Here is a 26,036-nt window from a genome sequence, read left to right as displayed (position 1 = left end):
TACTTCAGACGAGAATAAAAGACAGACTAAAAATAAACAGCAAAAAAGCCCATATATCACCACTCCATGGACTGCTTGAGGGTTTGAACCCTGCGAAAGGGGTTTCCAATTCCATGTTTGGTCATTTCTGTTCAGCCAAGATTGTTTTATTTTCAAGATGGTGAATACAACTTGTGTGTGATACAGTAACAGTAGTCGTGTCACTGTGCAGATTTTCCAACGAATTACATTGTGTTCAAATACATATACATTACGGTATACAGTAGGTCATTTGTGGTAGTATGTTGTTTTACACGAGATACTGTATGTGGATATTGTTTCAAAAGGGAATACAGAGTATACTGTACCTTCTACTCTCTCTTTGGTTGAATGCTTTTAGAGCAATCGCCCAGGTATTGCAGTCCATCTTTATTCTTCATTCTTGAGGGGTTCCATCTTGGCACGTTAGTTTTTGCATCATCCTGAATGAATAATGGATGAAAGGTTAGTGCTGGAACACCTCACCTCTGCAATGTGACCAACTCAGACAAGAAAGAGGCTGATGTTCTCCCAGAGAGAGAGAGAGAGAGAGAGAGAGAGAGAGAGAGAGAGAGAGAGAGAGAGAGAGAGAGAGAGAGAGAGAGAGAGAGAGAGAGAGAGAGAGAGAGAGAGAGAGAGAGAGAGATGGGGATGGAGTTCCTTAGGTATTGTTATCCTATTCTGCAACCTTGTGAATGAAGGATTCTAGACACCGGTTGGGCCGGTTTCCCGGATACAGATTAAGCTAAATAAATAAATAACATTTTCAATAGAATATAGCCATTAAAGATGCATTTTAATGTGATGGGGCTCATTAAAATAGGGTTCAGCACTACTTTGACTGTCCTAGGTCGCGCGTAAAGTGGCAGGGCAATAGTCGCCGCCTCATGCCATTGGGTAGATTACAAAAACTAACATAGCAACAGTGCTGCCTGGCTACCGGTGCCCTGTCGGTGACGTCTCTGAGTTTTATTAGCTGAAAACGCCATCAATCTATCTGACCAACTCCGCCCATTGTCCCCTGTAATGCACGGCCTTTGAAGCACCAGGGGCGGTGTCAGGCAAATTCTGCCATGTGTTCTACAAGAATGGCGGCCTCATTGGTCGATAATGCGGGTCTCCCCGCCCATTGGCGGTAGATGCGCATTGGATTGGCTGAATAGGCCACCCTAGATTCACCCTTGCGCGTGCACAATCTTCCGATTCTCTACAGAAGTATATTGGCGTAACCCCATCGCCACGCGCATTCACCCATAGAATCGCACCTAACCGTTTACGCAAACGACGTTACAAAGGTTCGTAGTGACAAAGAGAGCGAGCCCGAAACCGATGGGGAAGGAATAAAAAAATAATTTCAGAATCGTCGGGCCCGAGTGGGACTGTCATTTCCCGAGGAGTGAAGCGCGCAGAGTGGCCACAAGACCCGATACTAGAGGAACCCGTTTCGGACGTCGGCGAGCGTGGAGTCGGAGTGAGACTGCAGGGCTGTGGAAATCGTTCGCGTAAAGATTGGGCAACTGGCAGATTTTCCGTTTGAATCGTCGGTACGGTAGCGCGAGGGAGCCGCCATGGCTGTCGGATCACTGACTCTCCACATCGGGATATGAAGAGGAACTGCATGCTCCAGAATCGTTAGGAATATACAGCACTCATTCCTGATTTTCGAAGGGGTCAATAGCTAGTGTCTAATCGTCTCACTAGTGTATATTTGTGTTATACTGTGACCAAATTAGGGAAATAAAACCGTCAGTGGGTTTATTCGGGGGGCACAGGGAGAGGCCAGATTCATGACTATTTTAGTCGAAGACGTGTCTCCAAAGGCCTACTAAGCGAAGGAAAACGAGGAATACAAGAAGAGGATGCTTTGAGCGACTGTCGGTGGACGTTTATCAAGAGAAAGGAACTAAAGAACGATTGTGGATAGTTATTTTATTCCTATTGCGAATTGTAGTCTGTAATATTCAAGAACTGTCATTCCTTGGATGAGAACGTTTGAAGAGAAGAATCTACCAAACCCACCATAAAGCAAGTTACAGTCACGTAGTCAAGGCCTGCTATACGATTTGATTCAGGGATTGGATCATGTCGGGTCGGCCCAGAACCACCTCCTTCGCGGAGAGCTGCAAACCAGTGCCGCAGCCCTCGGCTTTCGGCAGCATGAAAGTCAGCAGTATGTACCTAACCATTTTGAATAATCTATTTAACTCATTGACAGAAGCATGACTATACTAACTAATGCAGTTGTTCTCATAATTAACCACGTTGACATCCAGCCTGATTGACAAAGCGCTGATAGCACAGCAGGCTTGTCATTCTGTGTCACCGACTGAGATTCACAGGCAGGGATGACACTCTTGGTTTATGTGGGGAGGGACCGCTGTGACGTGCGCCTCCGGGCTGGTCAGCAGGCAGAGGTAGAAGGCCGCAACGGGGCAGAGGGGTAGGCTTGGCAGGGACCCAAACCAGGCTCATGACGAATGAAGCCCTATGGGTCGAGTTTTTATGATCTGATCTTTTTTCCAAGTAGACAATTATCACTCGATTTTCCTCTCCAACCGATAAGGCCTATTCACTCGAAATAGGTGAATGGATCTCCCGGGAAATTGCTCGGCCATTGAGCTGCAGTAGGTTATTGTTTTAGGCAGTGTGTGTAAGACCGAAAGTTGCCTATTTTGCACATCGGTGATGACATTAATCCCTTAGTTTTACCCAGAAAGTGACAGAATCCGGTCCATTACGCAACTGTCAAACGAGTGCTCAGCCCGTGCTCAGAACGTGACTGGGGGGCGAGAGTGTGACGTGATCTTTGAGAGGGGCGGTTTGGTGATCATATTTGCCTGCGCTGTCACCGAATCTGCTTTCTGTCGGAGCTTCCCGAAGCCAGACGTCGCGACTGTGGAGGACAGTGTGTCACAATGTATCAGACTCAGGTTGCCACAACGTTGCCACCCTGGGGTTCGGCGATACAGTGTCGCGCTGCGACGGGGCACGTGGCTCACCGTCTGGGAGGTAGCCAAGACCAGGCTCTGAGACGACATATTTTAAATGGCGACTGTAAATCTTGACCTATATTCGTTTTTATTAAGCGGTGCCTTGATTAGTGGGATGGTAGGCCTATTGAATGATCTAGTATGGGGGGACAGTGTTATTCAGTAGTCTCCAGCCATCTCTCTTCCTCTCTCTAATAGTTTCTGTTGGTGACACACACACACACACACACACACACACACACACACACACACACACACCCTTGTGGGCCTCTATGTGTGAAGAGGGAAATTAGGTCCTGATATGAGACCTTAATGATAAGGGACCTTGATGTGTCAGTAGTGATGGATCTCAGATACTGTTTCCTATGCAAGTGTCTCACTCACCGGACCTTACTGAAATAGACACTCCGCTGTGTGTGTGTGTGTGTGTGTGTGTTAGGGGGCAGGGGGGGGGAGCACAAAGCAGTGTGGTATGGCAATGCTGCATTTAGCACCAACAGCTTTGTAGCAGAGTGTATGTCTCCCCCCCCCCCCCCCCTTTAGTTATAAATACTGATGTGTGTTAGTGGGGTGAGGCTGGGAGCTAACTCTCCTCTGCACCTCATCAGAGGAAATCACCCACTGGGCCATCGTGTGTGTGTGTGTGTGTGTGTGTGTGTGGCGCTGGCAATGCCAAGGTTGTTGGCATTCCTGCTGGGACCATATAGCCTATACAAAAAAAATATGCACTCACTCACTCAGTCAGTCACTCAGTAAGTGGCTCTGGATAAAAGCATCTACTGAATGCCATCATTTTTGCAAGTAGGATTGTTCATATAAATCATACAGCGTTGTCCATGGTCTTCTCACTCTCTGTCTTCAACCATTTCCCTCTCTTTCTCTCACACACACACACACACACACACACACACACACACACACGTGAACCAGTGTGTGTGACTAACTTGGCCGATGATCTGAAGCAGCTGTAGCCAAAGTCTATGATCCTAGAGTGAGCTCTGCCCCTCACACGCACGCACGCACACACACGACCCTGGTTTTGTTTTGGGGTAAGGCAGCTGGCCAAGAACAATGAGCGGCTTGTTTAGCATTTCAAAGCTCCCGCTCTCTCTTTCTCTCTTCATCTCTCTCTCTTTCTCTCTCTCTGCTTCCCTCTCTTTCTGTCTCAATGAAGACGGGAACAAAATGAACAAATTGAACATGCTGTTGAATTAGAGACGGTGCCCTAAGTGTGTAAAAGGACAAATGGTGAGGTACGGAGACAATGAAACAGGAAGAACAAACAAAGAAACTGAGAGATGGAGAAAACCAAGAGACTGATGGACAGAGAGACAACAGACAGAGAGAGAGAGAGAGGGGGGGGGGGGGGGGGGGCTGAGGAGATGATGTTGATGATGATGAAACTCAAACGTCAGCTCCATTGTGATTACGGTCAGGTGTGTGACCCACCTGACCATGATAGACTCCCCCCCTCCCCCCTCTCTCTCTGAGACACACTAAGGGTCTCCTCCCATGAAGGTCAGTAGTAGTAGAGTAGATCACTCTGCCCCTCTGTGGTGTCTAGACGGCAGCTAGGTCTGCCCCCCTGCCTCCGGTCTCCTGTCTCCTGCCCCACCCACCATCTCAGCACTCGTTCAATATTTCTCTCTTGTCCAGAACCCACCCACTTCCTTTTTTTTCATTCCTGGACTGAAGATGTGTGTGTAGGGATGGTCTCTCTCTCTCTGTCTGTCCTTCCATCTCTCTCTCTCTCTCTCTCTCTCTCTCTCTCCATCTCTCTCTCTCTCTCTCTCTCTCTCTCTCTCTGGGACATCATCAGATGTGTTCTTGTCTCTGTCTCAGCCTGGTGAGATTCCAGGGACTGGATGTTCCTGTAGTGTAGCATATCTTTCCTGTCTCTGTCAGCACTGCATCAGAAGGTTTAGGCCATTGGGTACTGCTGTGTGTGTGTATGTGTGTGTGCGCGCGCGCGCGTGCGTGTGCGCGCACTTGAGTCTGGCCCCATTGCACCAACTGAAAGCCGCCCACCCAATTGAATGGAAAGGAGTGTGCGCACGCATGCTACAGTTTCCTCTGTGGCTTCATCTTAGATGTGGAGTAATTCAGAATATCGGCCTGCATTCCACACATACTACCCCTGCTCCTCACAACCACCCAACACTGGAGTCTCTTCACCCCTCTGCCACAACACCCCAGTCTTTGTCTGTGTGTGTGTGTGTGTGTGTGTGTGTGTGGTGTGCCTGCCTGCCTGCCTGCTATATATATATATATATGTGTGTGTGTGTGTGTATATGAATGTGATAAATAGCTAGATAGGTACTTTCTTGATCCCCGCTCACATCACAAACAGCAACAACAAAATAAAGTGACAATAGAATAATAAAATAGACATCAGAAACATTATATACAGTAAGAACAGTCCAGTATGATTTAACATCCCCCAGCTTGACTCTGATCACCGCGGTGGAGCCAGCCGGAGGAGGAGTTGTACAGTCTTATTGCGGCAGGCAGAAAAGATCTCCTATAGCACTCCTTAGTGCAACGTGGATGTAATACTCTATTGCTAAAGGAGCTTCTCTGCTCTGCCATAGTGTCGTGTAGGGGATGGGAGGAATTGTCCATGAAGGCCAGACAGTGTGAACGCATTCTCTGTGTAGTGTGTCATTTCCTGCCCTGGTGAATGGTATTGGGGTGGGAGGGAGTGGGGTGGTCTTCCTCCTCATGGTCATCCAGGGGTGGGGAGGAAGGGGGTCTGCAGTCTTGTTTTAAGTCTTGGGACTAGTTGTTACTAATCCTGGACACACTGACCACTGAGTTCCAAAAGGCGTCTTCGGCTGACCCTGTAGGAGGAAAAACCTTTTGAAGAACCATTTTGGGTTCTATGTAGAACCCTCTGTGGGAAAAGGTTCTACATGAAACTGAAGCCAAAAGGGTTCTACACGTAACCTAAAAGGTTTCTTCACGGAACCCAAAAGGTTTCTACATGGAACCCAAAAGGTTTCTTCACGGAACCCAAAAGGTTTTCTACGCGGAACTGAAAGCGTTTCTTCACTGAACCCAAAAGGATTCCACGCGGAACCCAAAAGGATTCCACGCGGAACCCAAAAATGTTCTACACGGATCCCAAAAGGTTTTTGTATGGAACCCAAAAGGTTTCTACGCGGAACGCGAAAGGTTTCGACATGGAACCCAAAAGGTTTCTTCACGGAACCCAAAAGGTTTTCTACGCGGAACTGAAAGCGTTTCTTCACTGAACCCAAAAGGATTCCACACGGAACCCAAAAATGTTCTACACGGATCCCAAAAGGTTTCTACGTGGAACCCAAAAGGTTTCTTCACGGAATCCAAAAGGTTTCTACACAGAACCCAAAAGGTTTCTTCACAGAATCCAAAAGGTTTCTTCACAGAATCCAAAAGGTTTCTACATGGAACTGCTGAAGAATCCTTGTAGGTTATAGTTAGTAAAACCTTTTTTATATATATATATAAAATATATGTGTGTGTGTGTGCAACACTGATAGTGATGCTAGTGGAGTTGGCACCAGTATCCATATTACAGTGATTAATGGAACGAGTCACACAACCTTAAATGCCAACTGTTGCCCTGGGGACAAGGGCTCAATAGCAATGGATGTGATGGAGATTGTAGATCAATGTTTGTAGTGGGGTTTGGGGATTGTTTCGTGGTAGTTGTAGGATGGTTTGTGTTACGTTGTAGAAAGGTTGTTGCCTGTAGATTGGTGGTAGTTGTAGGATGGTTTGTGTTGCGTTGTAGAAAGGTTGTTGCCTGTAGATTGGTGGTAGTTGCAGGATGGTCAGTGTAGCATTCTGATGGACAGTTGGATCACCACGGCAACACTGTTTGCAGGGATGCAGAAAGAGGTCGGGTGGAGGTCAGGGATAATATTTTCGTTCAGTTCCAAATCTGTGTGTGTGTGTGTGTGAGAGAGATATGGACGTTTCTCACGGTTTCAGGAAGTGCAGAGGCGTTTCTCGAAATGATCCTGCCTGGAGAGTGTGGGCAGCGTTCTATTCCCACTTCTCTCTCTCTCTCCACCCCTCCCTCATTTCCCCATTTTTTCCTTTTCATCTAATTTGTGAAAGTCTATTTTAGTCAGAACCCGCTTCCATAACTGAATACTGGTGTGTCTAGGGGTGGAGACACACACACACACACACACACACACACACACACACACACACACACACACACACACACAAGGGACTAGGACAGCAAATGGCTATCTGACGTCTGGACAGAGATGCCCAGAGGGGGGGTGTGTGTGTTGTCCAATCTCATACAGCCTGCAGAGGGTGTTTCCACACACACACACACATACACACACACACACACACACACACACACACACACACAGTTTGTGTGGAAATCAATATTCCCTGCTGGAAAATCTGCACACTCAGTGTGAGTGTGTGTGTGTGTGTGTGTGTGTGTGTGTGTGTGTGTGTGTGTGTCTGTGTGTCCACCCCTACTGTGTGGAGAGAGAGATGGATAAGTTAAGACTGCTGTGTGGGGGGTTTCTACAGGTGGTCTGGAGCATGTCTAATTGCTGAGTGAGAGAGTGTTCTCTGATTAGGGTTAAAGACTGCACCGCTGTAGGAATAATAACTGCTGTTTAACCTTCTCCCTGATGCCTCTGTCTCCTGCGCAAACACACACACACACACACACACGCACGCACGCACGCACACATACACACACACGCCCGACACTGACCCAGAGAGTGTACTCCAGCACTAGTAGAGCATCAGACATGTACTGGTGTGTGAGAGTGAGATCATCTTAACCCTCATTTACACGACAGAGCCGAACCAAGCTGAACTGTACTGGAATGGCCTGGTTACTTAACCACCGTAGCTGCTGAAACAGTACTGGAAAGGACAATGTGAAAGGAAATATATCTGATCCATGTTCTTGGATCACAGTATCAGACGGTCCATCTGTGTCCAGCCATCTTGGACTCAACAACAGTACGATACCAGTAAAACAGCAATACAATTCCAGTCCTCTGCTCTCATCTGCCTGGTCACTGATGGAGGGAAGCATCTCTCTCACAGAGGAGTCTGCTCAGCTGGGATGGGTCGAGCCTCTCTGTCTTCTTCTGCCATCTCTCATCAAAGATGGCCGACTAGGATTTGGAGTAATATTTGTATAATCTAGATATTTGGAGATATGCAATAGTTCTCTTGGCTAATGTGTAACCTACTGTAGTTTGTCCTGTGCTTGTGTAAGTGAGGGGTATGCTAGTGTGACCTGTCTGTCTGAGGAGACTGTAGACTGGGTGTCAGGGAAGGACCTTTACCAAGGGTCTAAGGGCTCCAATGGGCAAAAAAGTGCCCAAAAAAAGTTGTCCATCTTAACCGTAATACTTCTAATAGAGGTGATGAGACATAATCCAATGGGGGTTTGCATGATGTGCTCTGCACTTTTTCAGATTGCTTACTAAAACTCTGATAGAACAATGACCTTTTTTTTTTTAAAGACATGGTACGATAAAGATCATGCTGTGTTAGAGTATTCTGAGTTGTTAGTTTTTTTAAAAGTTTTTTTTAAAAACGTTTTTGCTCTGCTCAGCACTATTTGTCTCCAGCAAATTAGAGCCCTTAATCTGTATTCTATTCAAAACGTCAGGGGTTAGAGGTCAGGGATGGTGTTGAGGTGGGGGAGGTGGAAGATAGTGGTGGAATTGCCAGTGCATGCTCTGTGGCACGCGCCACACGCTGTAGTAGGCCTACCTGGTTATCTTTTAACAAGGAGTTAACACAGACTTTAACCCCGAGACAGAGAGAGGCGACACACACACACACACACACACACACCCACTCCAGCTCTGGCACACTTCAGTTAAACCCCACTTAAACAAGAGTAGGCCTCCTGATAATCCCAAAAGAAGGGCTTCCTCACAAATGACTGGTGGGAGAGGGAGGGGAGAGGGAGAAGAGGGAGGGGAGAGGGAGAAGAGGAAACGGGGGAGATTGAGGGAGAGGGTGAAGGGTAGAAAGGAGGTAGAGTTGTTGCTGATACGAAAGAGAAAATAAGCCTCTGTTCATCTCTCATGACTGTCCAAATATCATATTTGTTTTAGGGTAATGTGACATCAGCTGACCCCATGCAGGTGACGGTATGAGATTCGAACAACCGTATTGAGTAACAGATTCTGGCTGGCCGAGGTGGAATTAGTAACGTATGGTTATGTCATCATATGGGACTGCGTCATATCTTCTTCTGCATGACGATGTGTGATAAGGCATGAGGGAGTCATATGGGTCTCCTATCTCTCTGACTCTTTGGACTGACTCACCAGACTGGTACAAGACTCGAGTCCTTGAGAATAATCTGGCTCTCCTTTCTCCTTTCTCCCTCCCTCCATCCCTCCCTTTCTCCCTATCCTCCCCCCCACTCCCCCTCCCTCCCTCTTTCTGTAGGGGACAAGGATGGGAGCAAGGTGACGACGGTGGTGGCCACCCCTGGCCAGGGCCCTGACCGGCCACAGGAGGTCAGCTATACGGACACCAAGGTGATCGGGAACGGCTCCTTCGGGGTGGTCTACCAGGCCAAGCTGTGTGACTCCGGAGAGCTGGTCGCCATTAAGAAGGTCCTGCAGGACAAGAGGTTCAAGGTGAGAGAGAGGCGCGCACACACACACACACACACACAGCCCAATGCTCCACAGCCGTCTGCTCATTCACTGCCTTACCTGAGCAATATAAAGACAGTTGAATGACTTTTCTCTGTCTGTAGTTGATGGGATGCTGCTTTCAGACAAACGTTTTCTTTGTCTAAAAGGAGCGGGAAGACTGTAATCCATTCACAAAAGGCAAGAGAAGAACAGTAGTGTGAACAGAGTCATTTACAGTGGAACACACACACACACACACACACACACACCCACACATACTCATTGTCATCTTTAACAAAGACAGGGTGAAAGACAAAGATGAATTGAAAGATGAATGAATACTACTATCTAGAGAGAGAGAGAGATTGGAAGATTGTTTTGAGAAGGCGTTGGGTTGTGTGATTGATATCTCTTGAGGCTGCTAATCTAATCATGTCTATGACATTGTGTGTGGGGCAGGGGCCATTTTTGTGTATTTGGGCACACAGTCATGATTTCCTCAGTAAGTATTTTAGGCTCCTCCAGTCCATGTGAGATCCATAGTAGTTATGTCAGTGGACTCTGCAGAGGTTTCCTACCTCCATCTGAGCCTCTCTCCAGGGCTACCCAGAGTTTCTGTCCCCTCTCTGGATACACACACACACACACACACACACACACACACACACACACACACACACATTACACAATCCCATTAGAAACTTGAACTGACTATTTGTGAACTATCCTCTTCATGAAGTTCTTTGAATAGATGTGACTGATGCGTTGTTGTTCCTTGTGTCACTGAGTTGATGGTGAACTCACTCCTCAAGTTCAAATCACCCCACCCGCGCTGGCGAATTGCTAGCTTTTTGACAGCTGACTGGTTAACATCAGGTATTTGTGGAGACAGTCACGTGTGTTGGCAAGTCAGAGGTCGCAAGTTGGAGATTCTAATTGTGGGGCTACTTTTTGACGCCTGTTTCACTTGTTTGTTCCTGCTGTTGTTGTTTGTCTCAGCGGCTTTAGTGTTGATAGCCAGGACTGTCAATGTCACAGTGATAATGGTGGCCAGTGTCCTGCTGTTAGCTATGTGTTTCAGTACAAAAACTCCTAATAAAACCTTAAGCTTCTCATTAGCTTTCAATGTTGATTAACGGCCATTGTCCCTTGACTTGCCCTGTTTACTATCTCCAGAGGCCTAGCTCTGGAGATAGCTCAAGCTAACTAGTTAGTTCAAACATGGTAACAGGTTAGCTACAGGTATAGCTGTTGGATCTGGAGGTAGCTAGTTAGCCTAAGCCAGTTCAACAAGTCTAGCTGTTAGCTCAAGCTAAGTGCTGTAGTTAGGTCAACATGCTAACAGGTTAGCTGTCTAGCAGTCCTGCAGACTCGCGGTAATAGTAGCGATAGCGTAGCAGACTGAGCTCCACATGCATTGTTCTCAGTCTTAGTCAGACGTGTGGGTTTTGGTGTTCTCCCCCTCCCTCTCCCTCTCTCTTTCTCTCTCTCACTCGATGTACAGGGTGTTACGAAAAATGAACTGAATGAGGGCTAAGTCTCCTCACATGACTGCAACACACACGCACACACACACACACACACACACACACACACACACACACTGTTCACCCACACAAACACCTGTGTTCTATTTTCTCTGTTCTCCTCCTCCGCCACCGCCTCCTCTCTCCCTCTTGGTTTTTCTCTCGTTCTGCAGTCTGTCTCACATGTGGAGTCGGCCCTAAGCCTAGAGCTTTGTGAACACCACACCACACACACACACACACACACACACACACACACACACACACACACACACACACACACACACACACACTCTCTCTGCATGTAAGCAGGCTCTGTATCATGATGCAGCTGGCTGCTGTGTGTGTGTGTGTGTGTGTGTGCGCATGCTCATGCAAGTCTGTGCTTGTTGGCTCTGGGTGGGCTCAGGCTGCCCCTAGTGCATCCTGGGTAGGTCCCTTCAGACTCTCTCTTCGGAGAGATATCAGATATCAGCCCTGTGGAAGAAGGATGCCCAGTTATACCCCCACACCAGGGGAGGCTGGTGGAAGTAGAAATCGGAGGACGGGCTCATTGTAATGCAGAGAATGTAATGAGGAATGATATCAAACAAGCGTGTTTGATACCATTCCTCATTCCACTCCATGCATTACAATAAACCAGTCCTCCGATTTCTGCCTCCACTGAACCCCCCCCCCCCCCACACACACACACACACACACACACACACACACACACACACATACACACACACACACATACACACACACAGAGAGACTCCTCTCACATAACACTGTTAGACTTGATCCAGTGCTTGTATTCAATATGCATTACTACTGCCATTCATTACCCATGTACAAGAATGTGACAGCTAGACCACCGCTGCTGGAGACACTGTGTGTTTGTGTGTGTGTGTGTGTGTGTGTGCGTGCGTCATGTGTGCGTATGTATGATGCACTCTGCCCTGCTTGCCCGATGATGATGGTGATGATGATGCTGATAATGTCACAGGATACATGTTTCTGCAGTTTAGTCATGTGTCATCACACTCCTGTATTTACTCTGTGATTCAGCCCTGTCTCATCTCTTCTCATCTCTTCTCTTCTCTTCTCTTCTGTGTGCTGCGCTGTGCTGTTCTCTGCTGGGCTGGGCTGGGCTGGGCTGTGCTCTTCTATGCTCTTCTCTGCTGTGCTCTTCTCTTCTCTGCGCTGCGCTGTGCTGTGTGTTCACTCTTGCCGTTGAGTCAGTGGAGGATGACAGGTCAGCAGTGCGGACTGACTGCAGTCTGCTCCATATGGCAGGAGTACAGTACAGATCAGCCTAGCCTGCTCACCCGCCGCGCTGCCGCTGCTGCTGCTGGGAAGGAGGGCGTCGCCTGGCCCTGCGCACACACACACACGCGCACGTACAAACGCACGCGTACACGCACACACGCGCAAACACACAAACGCGCACACACACACCGGCCCGTCGGCCTGTCTGTGAGACTCCACAGGAAAACTACACTGGAGGATGATGTCACCACGTCACAGGGTGGGGGGGATGGGGGGGGAGGGAATGGGGGGGATGACGATGACCGAACGGATGGAGAGAGTAGACTTGAGTTAGTCCTGTTGTGTTGTATGCTGGCGTGTGCTGCTATAATGAGGTCTTCATCTGAGTGGAGAGACAGCTTAGCCCCGATGCCCTTTTCCTTGTTTTAATGAAGGGGATTAAGTCCATATGAAGTACCTCTGGAAGGGCAGTGTGTGTTGGGGAGCTGTGAATGAACCCTTTGCTCTCTCCCCCTCTGCTCTCAGAAATGTGGGTCAGAGCCTAGTTGGTTAGTCAGTCAATAGGCTAGGCTCTGGGTTATACACTGGGAGAGGACTAGCTCCTGGCTCTCACCTGCCCATGTTAGCATCAACATGTTAGCATCAACTCCATATCATATCAACTCCACGTGAACTTAACGTATCATATCAACTCAACTCTCCATTACCTCCCTATTACCTCCCTATTACCTCCCTATTAACTCTTTATTAACTCTCTATTAACTCCGTATTAACTCCCTATTAACTCTCTATTAACTCTCTATTAACTCTCTATCAACTCTATTCTCCCCCAGGACTCTCAGTCTGTATTCCTCCATAGATGTCCCTTGTTTTGTCTCTGGCTCTTTCACACAACCTTTCTGATCTGATTCTGACCGTTACCCAACCACTTTGCCCTTTGAGGAGCGCATACAGTGTCTTTTGAACCGTAACACAACCGTTCTGACTTAAGTGCATAGTGAGCGTTCAGGTTCTTTGAGGAGGAGGGAGGGAGGGAGGGAGGGAGGGAGAAGTGGCTCATACAGTATAAAGGAGTTAAAGGTTTTATGTGAACGCTTGACTTCCTGCCCCCTGGAGTAAGATTAAGTAAATGCATGCACGGACGCATACAAAGAGACCCTTCTGACCTACTGACTACACACACACACACACACACACACACACACACACACACACACACACTGGAGACAGGATGCTACATTTCTATGCTCATATATAATTTTTGTGGAGTATTGTTCAGAGCGGTGAAGCGCACACTCTCTCCATGCTACCAAGTGGGGACGACTTCAAGGCCTTTTAGGGAGGACTGGAATGGACTGTTCTGTACACTCCAGAATCAGGTCTAGATGTCCTTATCCTAAACCTACCTGCAGCTTTTCTCTGTCCCTCTGTGGGAACAGTGTGTTCGGAGCAGAGGAGGCTGGTGGAGGCAGAAATCAGAGGATCGGAGCTCATTGAAATGCACGGAATGGAATGAGGAATGGTATCAAACGCGTGTTTCCTCTTTCCGCACCTCCACCAGTCTCCCCTGATGTACAGTAGAGACAGGGACACCCTTTGAGTGCACACTTCCATCGTATGCTATGTCTCTGACTCCATCTCTCTCTCTCTCTCTCTCTCTCTTTCTCTTCTCAGAACCGCGAACTGCAGATCATGAGGAAGCTGGACCACTGCAACATAGTGAGGCTGCGCTACTTCTTCTACTCCAGCGGAGATAAGGTTGGTCTGTCTGTCTCTGTCTGTCTGTCTGTCTTTGTCTGTCTGTTTCTCTGTCTGTCTGTCTGTCTGTCTGTCTGTTTGTCATTTTGTCTTTTTATTCTCTCTTGAGTATGCTTCTTTCTCTGATTCTAGTCTGTACACCTCTGAATGGTTAGAGGGTTATAAATTCAACTGCTGGCACTGATAGCTCTGTCTGACAAACTGGAGACATGAACTAAGGTCTATATCAGACACACACACACACACACACACACACACACATACAACCATGACACTGCAGTAATGAATCTCCCTCACATGACCCGCACACACACCCAGGAAACCCAGACTGGACTAGGGGGAGTCTAGCATATTAGCATAGCATAACCCGTATTGGGCTGAGGAGAGTGGGCGATAGGGCGGGGTGGGGGGGGGTTGCCTGACCAAAGGGCATCTCCTAATTTTAGCCGTGTCTCTCATTCCTCAGCTCTCCCCCTTTCTCTTTCTCCCTTCCTCTCAGTCCACTACTCCCCCCCCCCCCTCTCTTTTTTCCTATCTATTCCCCACCTCCTCTCCCTCCCTCCCTCCCTCCCTCCCTCCCTCTCTCCCTCCCTCCCAGCCCCTCCTCTCTCTGGTCTTAATTGTGGAGCCTGGCATAGTGTGATTGGTATGGGGATTACTTGACTATGAGAGAGAGAGAGACAGACAGACAGAGAGAGAGAGAGAGAGGGAGGGAGGGAGGGAGACAGACAAAGAGACTGCGTGTGAGAATGAGAGGTCAGGTAAGGTCAGGTCTGATGACGTTTCCTGGTCAGATGGCTCATGTTCAGTGTAGTGCCATACCAGGCCAGCGGTAAGGTTAGTGTTACGAGAGGTTATGTGGAGTCTGGACTGCCCAGGGCTCCTATTCACTCTTTACCCACTTACACAACACACTGCAGATCAAACACAGCGCTACTGACACACACACACACACACACACACACACACACACACACACACTCACACTCTGCCTAAAGTGAAGTAAGCCTTGCACGCATTGGCGCACACTGATAGCATGGCATGCCGCTAGGTTTGGCTAAGCTGTGTCTCGTGTGCAGTTGGCAGGACTGAGAGGGTCAGTGCCCGGGTACAGAGAGAGAGAGAGAGAGAGAGAGAGCTTTTGACATTGACATGGTGTGTACGCTGATAGTGCTCCCCCTGGATTTTGAACTCTTGGTGGGGCAGTGTAAAATGTGTCTGCACTGTGGCAATATGTGACAGTGGCCTCACACACACACACACACACACACACACACACACGCACACACACACACACATTATGTAAAGTGCTGACTTATATAACTTGTAGAGTATGAGAGGGCTGAGAGGGGCAGACCTTTGCACAAGGAGCTAGAAACAACTCGTGTACACAACATACACAGCACATAAGCCTCTTCACCCCCACTACCCCCCCTGTACTAACCCTAACCCCAACCCTTGAGACCTCTTCACCCCCACTACCCCCCCTGTACAAGTTCTCTCCTGTTAATAAATAATAAAATAAAAATAAAAATAAAAAAAAGCCTTCTGGCATTACGACTGCCAATGGCCCCTGGTGTGAGCATTGATTACTTTGTCTTATGATGACTGTTGGATAGATGATTCACTTACTTAAACAAATGTATTTGTTGTATGTCGCTTTGGATAAAGGCGTCTGCTAAATGCCATAAATGTAAATAAGCCTACACACACACACACACACACAGAGCCAGTCATACAAACACACACAGTGAAGCACGCCACTAACTTACATAAATAGATACCAGCGCACAGAAGACACATGCCAATAATAGACAACTGTTTAGTTGCTCATTCAGGTACATGCAGTTTTGTCAGCCAATTAGCATGCTTATTATTCAGTCTATAGAGCCAATCAGCGAGCCCCCTGCCTGGAGGACCAGCTGGGATTGAGGAAGTGCCTTTGTAGTGAGGCAGGAAGTGAGTCATTGCTGTTGCTAGGCTAAATATAGCCGCGTCTTGGCGCTAGCAGTAGGCAGTGGAGTTTTCTCTCTTCTCTTTCTCCCCCTCTCTGTCTCTCCCTCTCTCCTTTCAAGTTATCAATGTAGCACATGAATGAGGAGAAGGGGATCTGGGTCTGGCTTCAGGAGCGAGAGAGTGTCTGGCAGATGGAGAGATAGAAATAGAGAAACAGAGGAGAGAGAGAGACTAAGATTAAAAAAAAAAAAAAGAGCAGAAAGCGGTGTGGGCACAGTTAGCTGTGACCTGGCTTTGGCTCCTTTGCCTTTATAAGTGAGCCTTTTCTTGCGTGTGTGTGTGTGTGTGTGTGTGTGTGTGTGTGTGTGTGCGTGTGCGTGTGCCTCCATTTATGAGAAGGGTCAGCACAGAGCAGGGTATTCGAGTCGACAGAACTATGCCAGGCTGCCAGTCTGTAGACACTGTAGACATGAACAGAGCGCTAGCTCCTCACATTAGCAGGGTGCTAGCTCCTCACATTAGCAGGGTGCTAGCTCCTCACATTAGCAGGGCGCTAGCTAAATGCCATAAATGTAAATGTAGCTCCTCACATTAGCAGGGCGCTAGCTCCTCACATGAACAGTGAACAGGGAGCTAACTCCTCACATGAACAGGGAGCTAACTCCTCACATGAACAGGGAGCTAACTCCTCACATGAACAGGGAGCTAGCTCCTCACATGAACAGGGTGCTAACTCCTCACATGAACAGTGAACAGGGAGCTAACTCCTCACATGAACAGTGAACAGGGAGCTAACTCCTCACATGAACAGGGTGCTAACTCCTCACATGAACAGTGAACAGGGAGCTAACTCCTCACATGAACAGGGAGCTAACTCCTCACGTGAACAGGGTGCTAACTCCTCACATGAACAGGGTGCTAGCTCTTCACACCACATTCTGTCTCCTCTGTTTAGTCTGCGTGCTACTTTGCTGATAGGTGGGGGAGGGAGGAGAAGGGTGAGAGGGGTTTGGGGGAAGAGTGGAGGAGAAGAACACTTACAGACCTGCAGATGGGGGAGAGGGAGAGATGTGTAGAGGAGGAGAGAAGGGAAGAAAGGAAGAGGAGCAGAGGCTGTGAGAGACAGAGAGAGACAGATCCATAAGTGGGTTGGGTGGGGCAGGGTGGGACTTCCTGCAGGGATCACTCAGGCCCAGACTAGCGTTTCCGTTCCCCCTCAGCGTCTGAAGGCCTTGCGTAACGTGAAGGCAGCGATGACGCAGGTGTGCGTTTCCTGTCCTCGGGGGAAGCTCAACACAATGGGCCGCAGTACATAGCCTCAGTGACATCATCACGCAAGTAGGCTGTTTCTACGCGGTCACCACGGCAACATGTGTGGCAGCGAGAGAGGGAACGTAGAGACTAGAGACATGGAGAGAAGTGGAAGGAAGGGCGGAGTGATGGACAGCATGCCAGAGTGAAACCTCACTGCCAGTCAAACAATGGCTACTGTGTGTGTGTGTGTGTGTGTGTGTGTGTGTGTGTGTGTGTGTGTGTGTGTGTGTGCGCACAGTCAGTCTAACCTCTGTGTACCCTCTTCCCTCTCTGCCATCCAGAAGGATGAGGTGTATCTGAACCTGGTCCTGGACTACGTTCCTGAGACTGTGTACAGAGTGGCCAGACACTACAGCCGAGCCAAACAGACCCTGCCCATGGTCTACGTCAAGGTGGGTCGCTGTGTGTGTGTGTGTGTGTGTATCAGTGGAGGCTGGTGGAGGTAGAAGGGCTCATTGTAATGCATGGAACAGAATGAGGAATAGTATCAAACATATGTGACAGTACATATGACTTTGACTTTGCATATGCTCTTAATCTGTAATTTATGTAACATTCTTGTCTTTTTCTCGTGTGTGTGTGTGTGTGTGTGTGTGTGTGTGTGTGTGTGTGTGTGTTCTCTCTGTGTGTGTGTGTAGTTGTACATGTACCAGCTGTTCCGGAGTCTGGCTTACATCCACTCATTTGGGATCTGCCACCGGGACATCAAGCCCCAGAACCTGCTGTTGGACCCCGAAACTGCTGTTCTCAAGCTCTGTGACTTCGGCAGGTGAGACTACATTAGGTTTACATTAGGTTTACATCAGGTCTGGTAGCACTGAGGACCCAGTCTAGGCTGGACTCTGGATGAAGATGATGATGATGGTGATGATGATGATGATTCCGATGATAAACATGAAGAAGTGGAGTGTGTGTGTTTAGAGACTGAGTGTGTTGTGCTGGTCCTCTGTCTGCAGTGCTAAGCAGCTGGTGCGTGGAGAGCCCAATGTGTCGTACATCTGCTCCCGCTACTACAGAGCCCCCGAGCTCATCTTTGGTGCCACAGACTACACCTCCAGCATAGGTACAGTACATCAAACCCTCATTCACACTACAGAGCCCTGCCGAGCCGAGCCGCACTGGACTGGCTACGTGATACATCCACCACAGTTGTAGAAACAGTGCTGGAAAGGACGGTGTGAAAAGGAAATATCTGTGCCAGCACAGTACGGTTCGGGTCGGCCCTGTAGGGTGTAAAGTCTCCAACAGATAACTGATTACTTCTTCTCACCCCCATTAAATTCCAATACGGTCCATATCAGGCTTAGATGTTTTAGCTCTGTTCAACCCATACGAAAGCTATACCTCCCTCCCTCCCTCCCTCCCAACCCCACAGCCAATCGTTGACCCTCTTTATTCCTTGCTCACTTCCTCTTCCTGTTTATGCCCCGCCCCTCCTCCCCTCCTACAGATGTTTGGTCAGCTGGCTGTGTGTTAGCGGAGCTGTTGCTAGGGCAACCGATCTTCCCTGGCGACAGTGGAGTGGATCAACTGGTGGAGATCATCAAGGTACGCAAGTTCTCATTGGGCTGCTGCCAGGGGAGGCTGACGGAGGTAGACATCGGAGGACGGGCTCATTGTAACGCGTGGAATGAGGAATGGTGTCAACATGTTTGGTACCATTCTCTATTCCATTCCATGCATTATAATGAGCCGTCCTCCGATGTCTACCTCCACCAGCCTCCCCTGGTCTCTGCAAATGGCTTATTTATGTGTTTTTATGTGTTTTTTTTCACTTTGATTTGTGTCTGGCAATGACTGAAAACTAAACTAAAGTCTGATGTATTTTGTCACCTGTCCAACTTTCTTTTAACTCCTCTCCTATACCCCCCTCCCTCTACTATACCCCCCCCCCTCTCTTTCCCTCAAATCTCGTCCTCTGTTGTCTCTCCTCCTCCTCATCTCTTATGTCCTCTCCCTTCCCTCCTCTCCCCCTGTTCCCTCCTCTTTCCCTGTTCCCTCCTCTCCTCTCCTCTCCTCTCCTCTCTCTCCTCTCCTCTGTCTTGTGTGCTGCAGGTTCTGGGGACCCCCACCAGAGAGCAGATCAGAGAGATGAACCCAAACTACACTGAGTTTAAGTTCCCCCAGATTAAGGCACACCCTTGGACTAAGGTGAGTCAACAGGTACACGAACCCTTTTACTACTCTACGCTCCTCCCAACACCCCACTCCCCCCCCCTCCCCCCTCCCCCCTCCCTCCACCCCAACACCCCCCAACCCCGCAAATGACTCTGTGCTCGGCCCGCCGGCCTGCCCAGACTCTCTGCTGCTCCCACACCCTCCTCACCATCCCCCTCCCTCCCTCTCGTCTGTGGTCCCAATTCCAAATCAACCCCGAGCCCCGACACCCCAAGACGCTTGATTATCAGAAAAACGTAAACGATTGAATTTATTATACAGCGCTTTTCTAGGACCGTTAACCCTCTCAACGGGGCCATGTCGATCTGTAAAGGGTTGGATTGGGGGTTAAGATGCTTGGTCATAGTCGGACTAAGTGGCTCTATTGGACTAGGTGGGATAGGATGTGATCATACAAGTTTTCTCAGGTCTTGGGTTTGATTTGAGATTGGGACGTACGACTCACCAGCCGATGGCTCCCTACTGCTTGTAACCCTGATTCATCATCGTGTCTGTCCTGCCTGACTCATCAGTATACTGCACATATCATCAACTGTGTTACTGTGTGTGTGTGTGTCATCTCACAATCATGTCTCTGTGAATGCATGTTAAGCACAGATCAAAGCTTTACCTCCCTCAATGGGGGTGGTCTTACACACACACACATGCACACGCACACACACACACACACACACACACACACACACACACACACACACCAGTATAGATTGGAAGCAGCATAGGGTCAGTCTGCTGTGTGAATGCTTACTCATTATGCGATTGTGAAAATACTCTGGCCAGATTTGGCAGACTGTACACACACACACACACACACACACACACACACAAAGTAAGGCCCTGTTTGAATACCTTGGAAATGTCTCATCCTTTCCTTGCCCTGCCCCCTGCTTAGAAGCCCTGCCCACTGCTCTGGCATTGGATGATCTATAATACGTCTTAAGCCAATGAGCAGGCAGCATGCTGGAGCAGGTCCTCGTGGCGGCTCTTCAGGCTCCACCTTGTGGTTGTCCTGTAGAACTGCATCCCACAGCCACATAGTCAGTCAGTGTGCAAGCTTCTCCTAATGGACTGCTCCAGTAGGGCTGAGGCCTTCATAGATTAACTGGACAGACACACACACACACACACACACACACACACACATATACAGACAGACAGACAGACAGACACACACACACACACACACACACACACACACACACACACACACACACAGACACACAGACAATCACTGGAGATTTACCTTCGTAGATGAACTGGACAGACACACACACACACACACACACACACACACACACACAGTCAATCACAGGAGACTTGCTCTACCTCAGAAGAGTTAGAAAGACAAACAGTACTTTGATAACACACAGTCCGGCGTGTCGTCAACGCCAGACGATTCGGTTCCTATACATTCGAGCATGCCTGTAGATCATATCTCCATTCATCCTCATGTCGACGTGCGCGTACTCGTGATGATCTCCATCTCATGCTGACGTTTCTGAGAGAGACCACGGCATGTCTCCTCTCTCACATGGTCTGTGGTAGTACTCAGCTTAATCATTGAAGTATTTCATTTCTATATATAGTCTCGATTATGATGACGATGATTGATGACTCGCTGATTCCAGCGCCTCTCTGTGACTGGCTCGTTGACTCCTCCCCCCCGCGCTGTGATTGCTTCGCCAGGTGTTCCGGCCGCGTACGCCCCCCGAGGCCATCGCCCTATGCTCTCGCCTGCTGGAGTACACGCCCACGGCCCGCCTCACCCCCCTGGAGGCGTGTGCACACTCCTTCTTTGACGAATTGCGGGACCCCAACGTCAAGCTGCCCAACGGGCGGGAGAAGCCCTCCCTCTTCAACTTCACCACCCAGGGTACAGCTCTCTCTCTCTCTCACACACACACACACACACACACTCACTCCTCTGTCTCACTCTCTTTCTGTGTGACCTTTCCTTTCTTTCTTTCTTTTTTCTGTTTTTCCTCTCGATCGCTCCCCCTGTCTCTCACACACACACACACTCTGACAGACTGTCTGTCTGTTTTTTCCTCCGTCCCTCTATTCAACTATTTCTCTCCGTCTGTCTGCCTGTCTGCCTGTCTGCCTGTCTGTCTGTCTGTCTGTCTGCCTGTCTTTCTCTCTCAGATGTTGTTGATGTTAGTGTTGTGTAAGACAGTGATTCTTACGTATGACTGCTGATGTCATGCTGTGATGCTGTCTCTCTAGTCCTGCTATATGAACTGACCTTATGGTATCTGCTTTAATCTCTAGACTCCTACCTGGGGGCTGAGGTGGGCTTTGATGCATTTACCGTAATCCGCTGTAATCTGCTCTAATCTGCTGTCACTTGTCTCTCCCCCTCAGAGCTGTCCAGTAATCCTTCACTGGCCTCCATCCTAATCCCCGCCCACGCTCGCAGTCAGGGCGCCGCCTCCACCCCAACCAACGCCTCCGCCACTACAGGTCAGCGCTCTCATTCTCTCTCTCTCTCTCTCTCTCTATCACCCCATCTCTTCTCATCTCACTTTTGACTCTCTGTCTCCATATCTCCTGCTTTCTCTCTCCATCCCCACCCCCACCTCCACCACCTCCATCTCTCGTTCCCCCTTCTCTTTCTCTCTCTCTCCCCCCCACTCTCCTTTCCTCTCTCTCTCTACCCCTTCATCCGTCCCACTAATCCCTCCAGTGCCGTATTCAGCCCTCGATAGATGATTCTAATGAGTAACTGTGATGTTCCTTCCTTTCTCCAGACGGAGGCAGCACAGAGCGAGGCCCCAGCACCACTACCGCCTCAGCCTCCGCCTCCAACTCCACCTCCTGAACACCCAGCCCCGCCCCCCGACCACACCCCCCCCCCCCCCCTCCCCACAGGCCCCTCTCATCCTCTGCTCTGACGGACAGGGGAGGGACACTGACATGGCCGGGGTTACCGCTGGGGGAAAAAAAAAAAAACAGCCGCCATGACAACGACAAAACACACAGACACCTATCAAGTCGGAGTGTCGCCCCACCTGACCCCTTCTAACCTGTTTGATTGGTTGTAGATACTCCACTGAGGACGTCTCTCTGTTTACCCCTATAGGGAGGGAGAGCGGAGGGGTTGGGGTTGGGGGGGGGGGGGGGGGGGGGGGCAGGGGGGAGTCTGTTGAAACAACTAAAATACTCATATATAAACCTAATGTACACATAACTCTAGCCTGCTAATGTTTCTAAGAGGACAATATATATATCTATCTATCTATATATATATATATATATATATATCACGGTCGCTCACGGACCTCCCCCTCTCTAGCCAACGTCCTCCTCCACCATTACCTGACAGGTCTCTCCCTCCTCTCTTTCCAAATTGTTATGCCTCTCACCATCACCTTGTCCTCTGACCTTTGACCCCTGCCCCCCCCTGGGCGGTTACCCTGGCTCCTCCTCTAGTGCATGGCCTGAGTATGGTAAGGAGCATCCAGGGTTACCACCTCCCCCCACCCCCTCACCCCTCCCCACCCCACCCCCGCATTCATCTGACCTTCAGTACTGCTGATTAGGCATGAGGCACACACACACACACACACACACACACACACACACACACACACATACTGTAGACACACACACACACCCACACACACACAGATGCATGATGGCCCTGATGTTTGTGGTTATGGACAGTCCAATCAGAGGGTTTGCCTGGGGTTGTTTTAAAAAAAGAAAAAGAAAAAAGAAAAGAAAAGAAAAAAAGGGTTTAGCGAGCGGTTTTATTCGGATTCTGTTTTTATTTTTGTTTTATACTCTCCCCCGGACTTGGGCAGTCCAGTTTCGGATCGACATGTGAGCTGTATGTAACAACATGTCTCCCTGTTCTGTGTGCTTGTATTATATATACATACATACACAGTTTATATATTACTTTGCATTATGTAAAAAAGTATATATAGATATATGTATATTATACTTCAATGGTTCAGAAATCATAACGGTTAGCTCATGTCTGTCTGGCAAGAGCAGTGGCAATATTTGCCTGCTGACTAGAGACATAAGAAGAGCCAAGATGGCGACGTGTTCTCTGTGCTGGAGAGATGTTTTGGATTCCAGCAGCCACTTCCCTTCTTTCTGTTTGTCCATATGTGTTTGTTGATGCTGTAGACGGGTTTAGACAGTGATCTATTCCTTACTGTCCTTTATTTACCACTCAAAGTGACTCTGTGACGGTGACTCTCTGTGACACTGACTTTCTCTGACGGTGACTCTGTGACACTGACCCTCTGTGACACTGACTCTGTGACGGTGACTCTGTGACGGTGACTTGGTGACACTGAGTCTCTGTGACGGTGACTCTCTTTGACGGTGACTCTGACACTGACTCTTTGAATGACGGTGACTTGGTGACGATGACTCTCTGTGACGATGACTCTCTGTGACGGCGACTCTGTGACAGTGACGTCTCCAGGGGCGCGTCTTCCCCTGACCACATCTCTTGTCTATCTATGAGAAGATTTCAAAGTCAATTCTTTTACCTTTTTTCCCTAAACTGGTGGAGAGGTGTTTCTGGGGTGGTCTCTGGGTGGTCTGTGAGGAGTCCTCCTCTCTCACTTTTTGTTCTCTTGTATTGTGACCACTGACTCAGTGTTTATCTAGCCTTCCCCCCCCCCTCTCTCTCTCTCTCTCCTCTCCTCTCCTCCTCTCTCCCCCTCTTCTTCCTAAGTCTCACCTCTCCACCAGCCACACACAGAGCCACCTCACTGGTACAATTGCTCTCTCGGAAGCGACTTACTTTAAGGTTAACTATGAAAAAAAAAAAAAAAAAAAAACACACAACAGAATTTGTATATACAGTATAAATGCTCCTCACCAAATCCTGATGTGTATGTTGTTGTTGTTGTTATTTTTTGGGGGTTTATTTGTTTGTTTTTATCTGTTTTTTTTGTTGTTTTCTTTTCATGTTGTCATGGTATGTGTATATATGCAGACCCATGTACTGTCTATGAGCAAAAACAAAGACAACATCGGGGGGGTAGGGTAGGGGGTGGGGGGCAAAAAATAAATGAAAAGAAAATAATAAGAAAAAAAAAATCAGGGCAAAAGTGACTTGTCTGTTGGATATTGTAGATGATGATGAGCGTTATCCAGCCATATAGTTCAATCTTACCTGTACAGTACGGTAGATGACAGCTGTATTATTGTAACAATAACTAGTCATGTATAGTGTATCTATAGTTTGGAGTGCCTTTGCTTTCATACACCTTCGCCTTGTCCTTCCCGCCCTTACCACGCACACACACACACACGCACACGCACATCCGACCCCTCACCCTCACCCATCACTTGGTCCTGCATTGTGACTTTCCCATATGGTGCTGTTGAATGTGTTCTTCTCCACCACACTCTCTCTCTCTCTCTCTCTCACTCACTCATACACACACACACACTCTCTCTTTCATTCTTTCTCTCTCTCTCTCTTTAATGCCCACTCAGATCTTCAGTCATCCCCACCCTAGCACACACACACACAGACTGTACCGTTGAGTTATCCTTGTTCTCCATCTCCTTTTCCCTCCTCGCAGTTAAGTCATTATGACACATGATTTTGTTTCTAAAACATACAGATATTATCTGTAAAAAACGAAAAAAAACGAAAAAAAAAAAAAACTGTTTGAAGATGAGTGCTTTACTTTGATAAATGTTTTTTTTTTTTTTTTTTTTTTCCCCCAATGATTTAAACTAGGGGACACACACACACACGTGTGTTTTGGAAGTGGGGTTGTGAGGATGGATTCAAGCGTCATATACAGTGTGTATCTGTATTTGTTCACAGTGTTGGTTCTGGTTGTGGTATCAAAGCCAATCTACGATGTCTATGTTGTGACAAGCCATCCGAAGGGGCAATAATGCATATTCTCTCTCTCTGTCTCTCTCTCTCTCTCTCTCTTTTTCTATCTCTCTCTCTCTCTGGTTGTGTCCCTCTGCCTCTCTCTCCTGTGGTGTGTAGGGTATTCAGTAGCACCTAAAGGGTTGGTCCTGTAGCCCCCCCCCCCTCCTCTCCTGTCATGCTTGCTGTAATATTTGCATTCATAGACGTGTTGCTATCCCACCACCGGGCCTGTAAACGCAGTGTGACCACTTCACCTCTCCTGACTCCAGTTCAACCAGAGTGAACCGTGTAAAAAAAATAAATAAAAATAAATAAATAAATAAAAAAGACAAAAAAAAAAACCATCACGAAGGTTTAAAACAGTTACCAAAAAAAAAAAGAAAAGACAAGCAAGGATAGTGAATTATATACAGATTACCGCATCGCACACACAATTGTGGCAGAAGAATATGCTATCTGGGTTTAAAAGAAAAATAAGAAAAACAAACAAAAAACAACCTATATAACAATACTACTACTTGAATGCCTCTGTTTGTGA

General features: G+C 48.2%; 1 protein-coding gene across 2 annotated transcripts; it reads left to right on the top strand.

Moving 5' to 3' along the window:
* The first annotated feature begins 1,358 nt into the window (after positions 1 to 1,358).
* gsk3ba (glycogen synthase kinase 3 beta-a) lies at positions 1,359 to 24,631 on the top strand. Of its 2 annotated transcripts, none has more exons than XM_083681272.1 (11): positions 1,359 to 2,188; positions 9,453 to 9,646; positions 14,101 to 14,184; positions 17,736 to 17,846; positions 18,093 to 18,223; positions 18,411 to 18,517; positions 18,905 to 19,002; positions 19,510 to 19,605; positions 21,319 to 21,505; positions 21,997 to 22,095; positions 22,383 to 24,631. In XM_083681272.1, exons 1-11 carry the CDS (start codon positions 2,101 to 2,103, stop codon positions 22,451 to 22,453), a joined length of 1,266 nt encoding a protein of 421 aa, XP_083537398.1. In that variant the 5' UTR covers positions 1,359 to 2,100; the 3' UTR covers positions 22,454 to 24,631. The 2 variants fall into 2 exon arrangements, with proteins under 2 accessions (XP_083537398.1, XP_083537397.1); XM_083681271.1 differs by having other exon boundaries at positions 19,510 to 19,617.
* Positions 24,632 to 26,036: the final 1,405 nt, after the last annotated feature.

Source organism: Argentina silus (genome assembly GCF_951799395.1).
Source record: "Argentina silus genome assembly, chromosome: 12".
NCBI lineage: Eukaryota > Metazoa > Chordata > Actinopteri > Argentiniformes > Argentinidae > Argentina > Argentina silus.
This window is presented reverse-complemented; position numbering and strand designations above follow the sequence as displayed.